At 36.0% G+C, this 14,836-nt stretch overlaps 1 protein-coding gene across 5 annotated transcripts; it reads left to right on the forward strand.

Annotated features, from left to right (window-relative positions):
- The first annotated feature begins 674 nt into the window (after window positions 1-674).
- On the forward strand, window positions 675-11,395 carry LOC306906500 (cadherin-like protein 26). 5 transcript variants are annotated; one of them, XR_013787840.1, is made up of 19 exons: window positions 675-774; window positions 964-1,086; window positions 1,189-1,350; window positions 1,468-1,612; window positions 1,818-1,990; window positions 2,126-2,257; window positions 2,535-2,717; window positions 2,809-3,128; window positions 3,224-3,366; window positions 4,590-4,814; window positions 5,073-5,294; window positions 5,796-5,911; window positions 6,468-6,533; window positions 7,374-7,451; window positions 7,841-7,937; window positions 8,284-8,337; window positions 8,711-8,746; window positions 8,909-8,974; window positions 10,877-11,379. XR_013787840.1 is itself a non-coding variant. In XM_079477949.1 (19 exons), exons 1-19 carry the CDS (start codon window positions 739-741, stop codon window positions 11,231-11,233), a joined length of 2,691 nt encoding a protein of 896 aa, XP_079334075.1. In that variant the 5' UTR covers window positions 675-738; the 3' UTR covers window positions 11,234-11,395. The 5 variants fall into 5 exon arrangements, 3 of the variants coding, with proteins under 3 accessions (XP_079334075.1, XP_079334076.1, XP_079334077.1); XR_013787841.1 differs by lacking the exon at window positions 10,877-11,379 and adding an exon at window positions 9,114-9,945; XM_079477949.1 differs by having other exon boundaries at window positions 7,841-7,894; window positions 10,877-11,395.
- The last annotated feature ends 3,441 nt before the right edge of the window (window positions 11,396-14,836 follow it).

Consider the following 14,836-nt stretch of genomic DNA (forward strand, 5'->3'; position numbering starts at 1 on the left):
TTTCGTTACAACTTATTTGTTACAATTCTGACCTAGCTTTGTATCCTGACCGCAAGCACACCTAGAGAGTGTATTCAGTCTTTGTGATCAGTGCGGTGGAAATGTCATTGTTTTAGTTCTACAGAAATCAGCACACACATTCCACATGTATTAGTGTAATTAATGTAAAATGTGTAGAATGCTTGTGTGCAGATTTCTGTGGAACTGAAAAGCACGTCAACAATACAGTTCTTGTTAAAGCAGTTTTACATGTATACACTGTACACGGATGTTTTGTCAGATAACCTAAACTTGCTGTAAGAACTGCTGTGCCACACTGAAAACTAAAATTATACAGTTTATTCTGATAGTAAATTATTACAAAGAATGAACACATTCTTCTCTATTTATAGTTTAATCTATAATAACATCAAACTGTCACAGTCCCGTCCATTCCCTGTCAGCTTTCCCCATGTTTCTCTCCCTCTGTGACTCAAGGACTACATTTCCCATCATCCTCCACACGTCCCTATACTTTGAAGTATCCAGCTCCTCGTTAATTAAAATTGTAATTATTGTATTTCTCTGTGGCATGGGTTCGGCCACACCTAACATTACACAAACGTAGACCGTATGGACTTATTGCCCCGCCCACACTTTTTTGAATATATTTCCTCCCCATTTATCATCTGACCGCTTGACATACTGCGAAAGAGAAACACTAAGTGTCAGTCATTTATGACTGCTTGAGGATTCAACATGAGGACCCTTCCTGTCACTTTTCTTCTTCTGCTGGTGAGTTAAAGGCTTGTGAGATGTCAGGAGGTTTGCAAGGTTTATGCGTTATTATCCTCAAACATTCCCAAGAATGTAAATGTTACATTTGAAATTTACCCAATAACATGATGTTTCTGTTTGGACGAGTCAGCAATACTCAATACTTTTTGTTTTAACCATGTTTTGCGGTCACCTTTATAATGTCAGTTTGCCTGGACCATTCATACGTGGGTTGATACAGCACGAATAAGACAGAAGCGTGCATGGATCATTGATTCGTTTTCTATTGAAGAAGAAAATCCTGGACCGTTTCCTTATAAACTCGGAAGGGTGAGTAACAGTCACTGGATTCAGCTAGAGATATTCATCAATTTAATTTATTTTCATTAGTAAACATTCATCTGAATGAAAACAATATGAAATGTGTTTCAGATTGTGCTTGACAGGACATATTTAGTCAATTTTGCCCTCCATGGTGATGGCGTCGATAGAGAGCCAAAAAATATTCTGGTCATTAATAAGGATACAGGTGAAATTTATGTACATGGAAAAGTGGATTACGAAGGTTTAAAAGACAAAAATAAAGCTCTAAATGTATGTGCTCCTTAAATTACAATATATTATTTTATAATAACAATTACAAATCTGTCAATCATTTCAATACACAGCAAGGGAAGTCTACATATTAACTTTCGTATGATCCAACTACAGCTATATTTTGAAGCCATAAACAAGTCCAACAATGTAGTGGACACAAGGCTTGGGATTGAGATCAAGATATTGGACGTAAACGACAACCCTCCCATATTTCAGCAACCAAACTATAACGTCACTGTGGAAGAGTCACATGGCCAAGGTAACTGCATCTATACATCACTGCGTTTTATGTCTGAAATAACAGAAAAGTTGTTACCCCAGAAATGAAATGTTCAAGTATAAGGTGCTTTGGTCTAAAATGTATTGGTCCGGTGAAAAGTTATTCATGTTTGAAACAACACCAGTAAATAATGACAGAATGTTTGTGTGATTTATTGCTCATTTTTGTATTCATATTTATTCAGGTGAACAGGTTTCCACTGTGTTGGCGCTTGATCATGACAATTCAAAAACGCTCAATGGAACTTTCTCCTTCACCATCAAGTCTGTCACACCAAAAACAGACAATGTTGAGTTTTATATCAAACAGAAGGAAGGATCTGGGACAATTTATTTTAAAGGGTGCTTGGACTATGAGGTATGAGCTTGTTTGTGTTTCATGAAAGAAATGGTCATAAACCTGTATTCATACCTTGTTCCCTCCTGAAATGGTTTTACCACTTGAAATTTCAGAAACTGCAGATGTTAATTCTTTTAAATTAAAATGTTTCAGAAAGCTCAAAAATATACAATTCTGGTTGAAGCAAAGGACCACGGAGAAAAGAAACAGCTTTCGAGCACAAGTACAGTAATAGTCAATATTTCTGACAAAAACAACCATCTTCCAGAGTTCTCCGGCCAAACTGTGAGTTTCTCGGTTTAATGGGAGATTGTTTATGCGCGTGATGTTCTCAGTCATTGGATGCTCTAAAAAAAGTTGTTGGCCAGTTTGATAAAAAAGGACTGAAAAGGTACATTTTCTGCTCTCTGAATTGGGGAGTTCAGACATTCAGAAAGCAGAGACCAGTTTTAGATGGTACAAAATCTGACCGCCCGTTGATCATTCCCTGCGAGATCTTATTATATAATAATGAATATATTTTTCCTTAATATCATAAAGTCATATTTACCTTCTGTTTTAGGGCACCGGGAAAGTAAAGGAGCGAGAAACTGGGAATGAAGTTTTGAGACTTCAAGTAACAGATAATGACAGCCGTGGGTCAAATGCCTGGAAAGCTAAATACACAATCCAGGGAGACACCAAAAATAGGTTTCAAATAGAAACAGACCCAACTACAAATGAAGGGATTTTAACTGTTGTTAAGGTACGCTGATGTTTTCTATTAATTAAACAAACCTGATCTTTAAATGTAAAGAATGTATTTTTTGAGATCTTGTTGTTATTCAAACACCTAGCCAATGGACTATGAGGACCAAACATTCCAAAATCTGTCCATCGGTGTGCAGAATGAGGCTCCTTACTTCTCATGTACGATTAAAAAGCGACCAAAGGATGCTTTGTGGGAACTCACCAGGTATTTTGAACCCCCCGGCATGAGTGATCCACAATTCTACAAGTCCATCCCAGTGACCATTAATGTTGAAGATGTCAACGACCCTCCAGTATTTATGCCCCCTGTTAAAGATGTTGTTGTAAATGAAAACACAAATGCTGGAACCTATCTAACAACCATTGCTGCAAAAGATTTGGATGGAGCTCATGCAAACACATTTCGGTAAGTAAAGCTGAAGTTATATGACGTGAATAGCGCTCTAATTTACATGATAGAAAAGATACAGGATTATATTAAGGTCTTTCTCCTTCTCTCAGATATATCAAAGGGGAAGATGTTGCTGGTTGGATAACTGTTGATGAAAAGACTGGAAACATATCTACAGCCAAACTTCTAGACAGAGAATCACAATCTGTGATGAACAGTGTATATGAAGTAATCGTGTATGCAGTGGATGATGGTACGATAAACATATCATTATTGTAGATATTTGTATGTTAAATGCAGTCATGGAATGAATGCATTTTAAATGAGTTGATTTTGATATAAATGTATGCAGGGTCCAAAATGATCACTTGTTTTATTTATGTGAAAGTTGGCTTTGGTAAAAAAGAAAATATTTCTGGCCTTTCAAAAATCCATTATACATAGAAAGTAAGGTTTATATTCTTGATCACGAGCAGATACAGAACCAATCATTTAAAGTTGCGTATCACAGGAGCCAATCTCATATTAATTTTGAGTGCCTATACTGTACTGTTGCATACTGTATGTCATGTCTTCAAAGAGTTTTTAGTTTGATCAAATTTATAAAAGAGAGAAACACTACGTCATACGTCCTACTCGTTTTTTATAAGTTGTCCAACTTGTTTTTTAACAAGGATATAGCATAATACCCTTTAAGAGCAGAGTGATATTGTCTGAATATAAGATGCTTTTATGACGTCGTAACGTAAACATTATATAAAGCGGGTATCACCAGCACATACCAACGTCATTTGAGGAATGAATGTATTGTTAAATTAAAAGTACCTAAATAATGAATACAAAACAGTCTTCCAAAATGTTAACATAGATAGTCCGGAATAGTCTGCTGTTTTACTGCTGTGTTTACCCTGTAAAGACAAACGTTTACAGTACATGTGAAATTTGAATCATTTTCACCAGGTGGCGCAAAGGGACCATAAAGGGATAGTTCACCTAAAAATGTCATCATGTACTCACCCTGAAGTTATGTTTGGAACTTTAGTTTTTTATGCCACATAAATCAACATCAAGTTAAAATGTGCTTTATAAATAAACTAAACTTAAACCAAACCAAACTACTTTAATGCATGATTATGTCAGTTTGATAACTTGGGTAGAATATCCTCCATTTTCACTGACCACACGACACGAAAGCAGTGTTTTACAATTCATCCACTCCGGGGAGCGTTTTCAAAAATCTAAGTTTTCATTGACAAAACACTGGACAGAAGGCCAAATGTGTTTCTCATGTTTATCCGAATAAAGGAAGTCCAATATTTTTGCACGTGGCTGAGTAATTGATCAGTGAAATGTCATGTTTTGTTAAACAACTCTTTTAAAGGGATCATGGCCTGACTTTTTATTTCTATTTCATTCTCTGAAACGTTTGTTTTATGGTTTGGTAGATGAAAGTCTGTACTGTATATTTCATGGCAGGTTCACCACCGCTGACCGGCACAGGCACTCTGCTTATTCACCTACAAGATCAAAATGATAACGCACCAGTGTTGACTGTGAAGCATGTTAATATATGCATGGACAAAGAGCCCACAACAGTCAACATCACAGCTGTAGATCTGGACCTTCCTCCATACAGTTCACCTTTCTTCTACGAGCTGTTGGGAGATGTTGAGGGGAAATGGAGGATTGACCCAGCTCATGGTAATCCACTGACTTCATAAACTAACAATTATAACTGATTAAATGCAAAAGATTATTTGCATTTAATATTGTACAGTAGGTAAGGGACTGTGTATAAAATTCACAATAAAAGTATAAATAAACAAGCAATTTTGATTGGCTGTGGTAGTCAAACGTCTTCCGTTTAATGATGTCACATGCTTGCAAAAATGATCTGTTTACAAAAGACAGGCTTCTTTGACTAGCAAAGACTATTTCATGTTTTCTCTCTTATTAAAGGGACAATGGTGGATCTTGTAAAAGAAAGCAAGGTACAGTCCGGTCCTCATTTCCTCCAGATAAAAATCTCAGACCAGCAGGGATTTTCTGCCATTCAGAATCTGTCAGTCACCGTGTGTACCTGCGCAAGTGATTCCAGCTGTCGTGAGAGGATGGGGTCAGGCTTTCAGATGGGCAATTGGGGCATCTGCATTATTTTACTTGCAGTTCTGTTACTCCCAGGTACGGCGAAGTGCAAGAAACATCGTTTCTATCTCAGCTTCATTTTTCAGAACTGTAACAACACATTTTTGAAATACTGAAGCTTATCGGATAACAAGCTAGTGTTAAGAAAACAAATGCATACTATGAGTATTATACTGAGTATTCAGTATAATGGATCAGTGGTTAGAGCATAACACTAGCAATGCAAAGGTCATTGGTTCAATCGCAGGGATTGCACATACTCAGATACTAATGTATACATTGTGAGTCACTTTGGATAAAAGCTTTTGCTACATGCATAACTATAAATTAATTTTAATGTATAATAACGGAGCTGATATGCACCACTCGTTCAAAGATATCTAGAGTCGAGACTGGCATTTAAATTCCACTCGCTTAACTTTTATGGCCTTTCTAAAAAGATCAGATGTGACGGGCTCCCATAAGCGAACCTCAAGTGTCACATCGTGGACACAACGTGAAAAAACAAGGTTTAAAGAAATGCTTTTTGTATTTCAGCAATGCTCTTGATGGTCTTTGTGAGTGAGAGATATACTGAAATGATATCCTTGTGGGATGAGAAACATGGGAATCTGTTCAAATACAACAGTGAACATCAAGGAACAGACTGCGAGGTAAATTTATCACAAAATTTTCAGCAATATATGTATTTTGTATTGTACTGTACAGTACCAGTCAAAAGTCACTTCTCATTCTTTGTTCAGTTTTTTTCACCTTTTACAATATTTATAAACTCTTTCAAATTATATAGGAGAATTGCAATTGGAAATTCTGTTATAACTATGAGCTAAGATATTTGGCATCGTCACGGTTGCCACCCTTGATTAAAATGAGCAAAATCTTTCTCTGGGCATTTTTTTGTGCCTGCTCTCACCCTGGGTGAGCTTTAAATAGTATTGTATGATCTATTTAGTGCTCGTATTTGCTGCATTTACTTCATAATCTGGTCTAAGGTCCATTAAAAAAATATTTATATATGAATGTCGACACAATTATATTAGTATTATCAGATTTTTAAGCATGCACCTTATTTTACTAAGATCATTAGAAATATTTCAGTCACGCGTTTCCGAATTTTGACTTGTACTGTATTTATATTTATTCAACTTTCACTGTTACCTTGGCAGGTATCACATATTAACCTTTTATACTCATAATCCTTTAATGCAGGCACCTTTCATGGGGGGCAAACTAAAAGGTCATTTACCTCATAATCCCCACAACACATCACAAACTGTGAGTTACAAAAAAACTTAATATTTCATTCTCTTACCATGTAAGTGTTTATTTCCTGTGTCTGTATATATTATTTGGCCAGGTTTTGCTTATTCAGGCGACTAAAAAATATATGTTTGAGGTTAATTTGATGTCAGTTGAGTGCATGATGCAACTTAAATAGAAACCATTATTTATAATTGATCATGTTTTTTTAGGAAAAATTAAACATCAAAACATTGTTGGAAAGGGGCTGTCATTGAGTACATAAAATCCCATTCATTGTGTTTGTGTAACTTACTACACAATGTGCAAATTACCCACATCTGCGCTCTGTCCCCTCATAACTCATTTAGCTTATGGTTATGAGTCTCTGCATAAGAGGACACAAGGCAAATTCCTCTTCCAGCTGAAAATATATAAGAGCCAGCTTTCCAATACCAACGTACAAGAAAATATTTAAAGTCACAGTTTACAAAAATGCTTCTAGACTTGCAGGAGAAAATCACAGATTATTATTGTATATATAGAAATAAACACTAGTCAATGCACACAATGCAAAACCAGATGCAACATTATATTAAAATATTATACTAAACACGAGAGCAAACATGACAATATGTGGTCTGCTAGACTGGCATAAAAGTACAAAAATTTTGCCTTTAACAAATGTCGTTTATCGTGTTCTAAGTTTTAAGTTGTTGGATAAAAGCTATATTGTTCAACTGGTGACAGATAAGAACTGGTTACCATTATCCTTACATCATATGCTGTAAATACCTGTATTTTATATTCTCTCACTGTGATGTAGAACTACCCAAAACGTTTCTTTAATAATATTTCTTATTAAATCATATCCAGAAGATAAATCACTGGGACCAACAGGATATTGGACAGGTGTCAATCTATAACCCAAAGTTTCAAATGTCAAAATATAGGGTAAGCGTTAAGGTCTTTCACTTCCATTAGTTAACTTTTTGAGGTGTCCTTATAAAAAATACACAATTACATAGCCTATGTAATGGGAGTAGATTTGCTTTTATGAGTAATATTCATTAACAACGTGTACACCTTACTATAAGGTTAGGGTGGGTAGCTGTAATATACATAAATTACTATAATATAAATATGTTAGATGTATAACAGAGACACTATAAAATAAGGTGTTAAGTGGTTTTGTGGCTTCAGTGTCCAAAGATATTTTGCACACTTTAAATGTAAATTATCATAACATAGATACTGTAAATGTACTGTACTGGTGACAGATAAATGTTACGAAACATATTAACCATTATGCTTACATAATATGCTGTATACATCGCCGACAGGATGTTGGACAGGAGTCAATCTATAATCCAAAACTTGCCATGTCAAAATATGGGGTAAGAGTTTAGGTCTTTCACTTCCAATAGTTAACTTTTTGAGGTGTACTTATAAAAAATACACAATTACATAGCCTATGTAATGGGAGTAGATTTGCTTTTAAGAGTAATATTCATTAACAACGTGAACACCTTACTATAAGGTTAGGGTGGGTAGCTGTAATATACATAAATTACTATAGTATAAATATGTTAGATGTATAACAGAGACACTATAAAATAAGGTGTTAAGTGGTTTTGTGGCTTCAGTGTCCAAAGATATTTTTCTCACTTTACATGTAAATTATTATAACATAGATACTGTAAATGTACTGTACTGGTGACAGATAAATGTTACGAAACATATTAACCATTATGCTTACATAATATGCTGTATACATCGCCGACAGGATGTTGGACAGGAGTCAATCTATAATCCAAAACTTGCCATGTCAAAATATAGGGTAAGAGTTTAGGTCTTTCACTTTCAATACTTAACTTTTTGAGGTGTACTTATAAGAAATACACAAATACATAGCCTATGTAATGGGAGTAGATTTGCTTTTAAGAGTAATATTCATTAACAACGTGTACACCTTACTATAAGCTGTAATATACATAAATTACTATAATATAAATATGTTAGATGTATAACAGAGACACTATAAAATAAGGTGTTAAGTGGGGCTTTAGTGTCCGAAGATATTTTTCTCACTTTAAATGTAAATTTTTATAACATAGATACTGTAAATGTCCCAAAGTATTATAACTATTGATGATAGTTATTGACTATATTATGTATTTTTTCTATTTTCAAATTATATGTTTTATTTACAGCCAAATCAGAAAATGACAATCGTTCGGAAGAACACAGTAAGTTCTGCAAATGAGTGGCCTAAAATTCTAAATATAGAAATTATAGTACAAGGACTGGAAATATGAGTTTGGATTTATTAAAACTCAGTTTTTCTACATTTTAGACACAACCTCTATCTAATACTTTTGTTACAGCTGTTTGTCACACTTGTTTTTCAGAGTGGAGGCACTCATAAATACCGTTCGGCCCAACTCAAGCAAACAACGCAATGTGATTTAAATTGGGTAAGACCCCAATCATCATGAAAATAATAATATTAACAAATCAAGATGAATTACACTGTATCTGAAATAGGATAATGAATGAGAGCTAAATGATAAGGATTTAGATTATTATATTTCTCTTTTCATTGTTGTGCTTTAGAAACTCAGTGCGCTTCTAGAAGACAGTGACTATCCAAAATATTTGCCATTTGAATACAAATATGATGGGAACGAAAGTGATTGCGACTCATTAGCAATCAGTGAGCCCACCATTAGCAATATTGAAGATAACCTGGACTTCCTGCAGAACCTCGGGCCAAAATTCAACACTCTGGCAGAGATTTGTCAACAGTCAATGATGCGCAAAACATCAGACTCTAAAGAACAATGCTGATTTAACGCTTTGGGAAGACATTTTTTTTTTACATTTCTGTAAAGACATTTGGGAGATTTCTTATTTACATGTGGGCAACCGGTGTGGGACACAAAGAGGTGTTGGATAAATACTGTAGTTATCGAATATTAGCACAAATCCCTGGGCAAAGACGGTTATGGTTTCCAGTGGTAAGCACTGTTGTAGGTCATTGGTTCCCTTGCTCAATATTGGGGAACCTCTTCTGAATGGGATAAAGGTGTTTGCGATCGACGTACCAAAGATTACTTTTTATAGACCGCTGAAGGAATTTTATTTTGATTCCAACAAATAATTTAGTGTTAAGTTTCAATGGATGTGTCCCGGTGTGTTCACCTGGGAAAGAGACGTCAATGCATACTTTCTATAGTGCTGTTGATGATGGTGAAAAGTAGATACGCACTAGCAGAGATGGGCAGTGTTTCAATTACATGTATTTGAAATAAGTATTTATTTAGTTTAGAGTATTTTGTCATTTTTATTTTCCTTAACAGAAAAAGGTGAAATGTAATTTGTAATTAAATACTTTGAGAGACTGTATTTTGTATTTTTAAATACTAATATACTTTTTCAAATATGTAATTTTATTCAAATATGTAATTTTATTCTTTATAAATGTCTTTGTTCTGCTGAACACACAGGAAGATATTTGGAAGAATGTCAGATAAAATTTCCTTTACTGCCATAGTAGGGAAAATCAATACTATGGAAGTCAATGGGGAAAGAGATTTACATTTACTTTTAGTCATTTAGCAGACGCTTTTATCCAAAGCGACTTACAAAGAGTTCGGGGACCGATATGTCACAAAAGAGAAATAATACAATAGGTGCTAATACAAAGTGACTAGTTTCAACAAAAGCTAGACCACTACCTGTTGAGAGAAGAGAGTTGGTGTACTTTTTTTTCATTTGTCTGTCAAGTATTCACAGAAGAGGTGGGTTTTAAGTAGTTTTTTTAATGTAGTGAGATATGCGGTTGACCAGATCGAGTTAAGAAGAATATTCCACCAGGAAGGAAATCTTACATTCTTCCAAATGTATTCTTGTGTGTTCAGCAGAACAAAGACATTTATACTGAGCAAAGAGGGGGAGTAAATGGTGACAGAATTTCATTATTGGGTAAAGTACACTTTTAAAATTGCTGAAAATATTGAAGAAGAAATTATTTTAAGGCACGTTTAAGTATACCTTTGATACCTTTCAAAATGTAGAAGTTATTGGTGTGCTGTAAAAAAACAGATAGACATCCATTGTTGGATTCCAAGTGATTCCACGTGCATACCTGACTGTCCATGGAAATCAGCTTAATCGTCCTCTCTCATCTGAGAGAAGATGTAGATTGTGCCGAGTCCCCCATCAGTGTCGCCGTGGAAACGGACCAGCAGAGGGGAAAACCTGCCGGACATCAGCAGCTGTTCCCCACTCACAGGCTGCATAAAAGCGGGGGAACAGAAGAAGACACTCCAAACGAGACCCTGGATAACGTTGTGACTTTTTCCTCTGATTCGTAGAGACCAGCGGCTGACGACCGGCAGACAACCGCCTCACCATTGTATGCACCTTACCCACGCCGCAACCTGGAGCACACCTTACACCGTACGCGACGCAAACCACATCTTGTTCCATGGAGCTTATCGCACCGCGCCACGTCGAGTGAGGACACGGATTGTTGGGCCATTCAGAGAGAAGGATCGGGCTCCAGACGAGATGCGCTCTCAGCTGCGAATGCGCATTCAGACACATTTACTCTCAGTCACGCAAGTGCACTTTGGAGAGGTTCGAAGATGGAAATTAGTCAAAATACTGTTTACAAACTAAAAGGCATGACAAAAAAAAACTTCCTGTTAAAACCGCATGCAAATATATGAAAAAGGAAAATCCTATTTTCAAAAGCTACATAAAAGGTTATTATTGCAAAATACACTAATAGTTAACGCTATTACATTACTAAATAAAATGTTTCCATGTATAATATAAAATATTTACATTAATAAAATTGACACAGTCAAAGAGCTTTATTGCTTTATAAGTATATCTGCACATACAAGAAATTTGTTTCAGTGAAAGAAACATCCAGGTGCACAAAACAGCAGCACAGTCCATAACAATGCAATACACAGATTATCTTTATATAACAAATTATAGAATGGATGAAAAAAACAAGATAAAGAGAGTAAAACTATGCATGTATAAAATATGTGCTATATACAGCATAACGAAAAATGATTTAAACAAAAATGATATCAAAATAGATAAGGTCTTATCAGATGGATATAACTAGTATTACACATGGTAACTATTGCACAATGCTATTTATTGCAGGGTGGGTAGAACATTTATCTGTTCACGACATAGATCGCTTGAGGAAAGAAACATTTTGTTTGTGTCTCGTTATTTTGGTGCTTATTGCAACAGTTCAAAGAGATGACGGCTTGGATGTGAGGGGTCCATATTAATTTTCACAGTCGTTTTCTTAGTCTTGATCAGGAGTGGGGAACCCTGATCCTGGAAGGCCACTGTCCTGCAGAGTTTAGCTCCAGCTATCTCAAACACGTTTCTAGTAATCCAAGGGCCAGTTTCAGAAAGCAGGGTAACTGCAAACTCAGAGTAATTAACCCCAAAAAACAGGATACTCTGGGTTTTCCGTTTCAGAATGCGAGGTAAGTCAAACGTGTGACCGCGTGGAAAATCAAGCCCGTTTCCAAAATCAAAGTATCTTATACTCAGAGTGAGTAACCATAGTAACCTACTCTGTGAACCTAACCTGGTCTGGAGCAGGTTTTATTTCACAAACCCGGGGTTTGTTACAATCTACGCCCCCTTTTCGAAGCGCGAGGGGTGTTGAAAATGCCTACGCCGTTTGTCAAGAAAAGTGTGCATCGCTCTCAAGCACTTTTTGTACATTTTGGTTAAGTTTCCTGACCACAAACCTGTGAGAGCCATCAAAGAGGAGTTTTGCAGGATTGCAGGAGAATGGTGTACATATTTCTATATTAGGCTGATCAAAAAATGTGGTCTTGCTGCCACCTCTGGAAGTAAGCTAATAATTCAAATACCCTACAGTATTTCCCAATGTGATTGGGTGCATTGATGGCACCCATATTCCCATCATCGCTCCTTCCCAAAATGAGGCTGATTATATCAATCGGAAGTCCATCCACAGCATTAATGTGGATTAATATATATACAGTAGAATATATATATATAGAGAGAGAGAGAGAGAGAGAGATTCACATTTTGACGCTATCAACAAAATGAATATAAAATTAATTGATAATTAAACTTACGCATTGACACATAAAGCAATTTTCTCTCACGCCGACTCTCTTTTTTTGCTGCTGCGGCTGTGTTGCTCTTCTTTCTTTAAATGTGCTAATATTCGCTTTATGCTTGTAACAGTACCTACAATTTCGACTGGCAAGAAATAAACTAAGCTTTTTTTGTCACGTGCCATTGCCATGGTGAATGGTGCTATCTTTGCCAAATTTACGTTGGAGATAAACACTGCAGGAGAGTGGCCCTCCAGGATCAAGGTTCTCCACCCCTGCTATAGATGCATATAGTTCTTGGAGGGTGGACAAGGGCAGCACCAAAATGTCCTGCATACATGTAAAACCTAATATCAGTGGTTCTACAAGATTGTCCTCTATGAACTCTGTACTGAAGAAACGTTCCAAGGTTTCTCCAGTGGACACTTAAGCGTGAAAAGTCTAAACAAAAGCAAATATGAAGTTGGAGCCTTTTACCTTGGGTACTACCTTATAATGTAGTAAGGTATAAATAAGGTAACTGGTACTTTTCCTTAGGAGCTGCAACAAAGTAATGTTTACAAGTTACCTGTACGTGGAAAGTAAAGGCTCTTCCTGTTAGTGGAAAAAGTACATCACAAATTAACCTAATTTGACATGACAACATGCCATTTTTAACCTTGATTTGGTACTGTGGGCATGAATGACTTGCGTAGTGTGCGCAACAGAGATTGGTATTGAATGAGTTTGGTTGTGTGTGTGTAATGCCTTGATAGTGTATGAGAGACATTATAGTAGTGTATAAGAGAGAGTTTGAGAGCGTGTGAGAGACATTATAGTAGTGTATAAGAGAGAGTTTGAGAGCGTGTGAGAGACATTATAGTAGTGTATAAGAGAGAGTTTGAGAGCGTGTGAGAGACATTATAGTAGTGTATAAGAGAGAGTTTGATAGTGTGTGAGAGACATTATAGTAGTGTATAAGAGAGAGTATGAGAGTGTGTGAGAGACATTATAGTAGTGTATAAGAGAGAGTTTGAGAGTGTGTGAGAGACATTATAGTAGTGTATAAGAGAGAGTTTGAGAGTGTGTGAGAGACATTATAGTAGTGTATAAGAGAGAGTTTGAGAGCGTGTGAGAGACATTATAGTAGTGTATAAGAGAGAGTTTGAGAGCGTGTGAGAGACATTATAGTAGTGTATAAGAGAGAGTTTGAGAGCGTGTGAGAGACATTATAGTAGTGTATAAGAGAGAGTTTGATAGTGTGTGAGAGACATTATAGTAGTGTATATGAGAGAGTTTGATAGTGTGTGAGAGACATTATAGTAGTGTATAAGAGAGAGTTTGAGAGTGTGTGAGAGACATTATAGTAGTGTATAAGAGAGAGTTTGAGAGTGTGTGAGAGACATTATAGTAGTGTATAAGAGAGAGTTTGATAGTGTGTGAGAGACATTATAGTAGTGTATATGAGAGAGTTTGATAGTGTGTGAGAGACATTATAGTAGTGTATAAGAGAGAGTTTGAGAGTGTGTGAGAGACATTATAGTAGTGTATAAGAGAGAGTTTGAGAGCGTGTGAGAGACATTATAGTAGTGTATAAGAGAGAGTTTGATAGTGTGTGAGAGATTATAGTAGTGTATAAGAGAGAGTTTGAGAGTGTGTGAGAGACATTATAGTAGTGTATATGAGAGAGTTTGAGAGCGTGTGAGAGACATTATAGTAGTGTATAAGAGAGAGTATGAGAGCGTGTGAGAGACATTATAGTAGTGTATAAGAGAGAGTTTCATAGTGTGTGAGAGATTATAGTAGTGTATAAGAGAGAGTTTGAGAGTGTGTGAGAGACATTATAGTAGTGTATATGAGAGAGTTTGAGAGCGTGTGAGAGACATTATAGTAGTGTATAAGAGACAGTTTGAGAGTGTGTGAGAGATTATAGTAGTGTATAAGAGAGAGTTTGATAGTGTGTGAGAGATTATAGTAGTGTATAAGAGAGAGTTTGAGAGTGTGTGAGAGACATTATAGTAGTGTATAAGAGAGAGTTTGAGAGCGTGTGAGAGACATTATAGTAGTGTATATGAGAGAGTTTGATAGCGTGTGAGAGACATTATAGTAGTGTATAAGAGAGAGTTTGAGAGTGTGTGAGAGACATTATAGTAGTGTATAAGAGAGAGTTTGAGAGCGTGTGAGAGACATTATAGTAGTGTATAAGAGAGAGTATGAGAGCGT

Source organism: Barbatula barbatula (assembly GCF_947034865.1).
Source record: "Barbatula barbatula genome assembly, chromosome: 17".
Classification (NCBI taxonomy): Eukaryota; Metazoa; Chordata; class Actinopteri; order Cypriniformes; family Nemacheilidae; genus Barbatula; species Barbatula barbatula.

Bases quoted from the DNA above. Each gene is read 5' to 3' on its own strand.
- LOC306906500 (XM_079477949.1), top strand. From the start codon at position 739: ATGAGGACCCTTCCTGTCACTTTTCTTCTTCTGCTG. The intron at 7,895-8,283 runs GTAAGAGTTTAG...CATCGCCGACAG, and splicing joins TTGCCATGTCAAAATATGGG to GATGTTGGACAGGAGTCAAT. The intron at 8,338-8,710 runs GTAAGAGTTTAG...TTTTATTTACAG, and splicing joins TTGCCATGTCAAAATATAGG to CCAAATCAGAAAATGACAAT.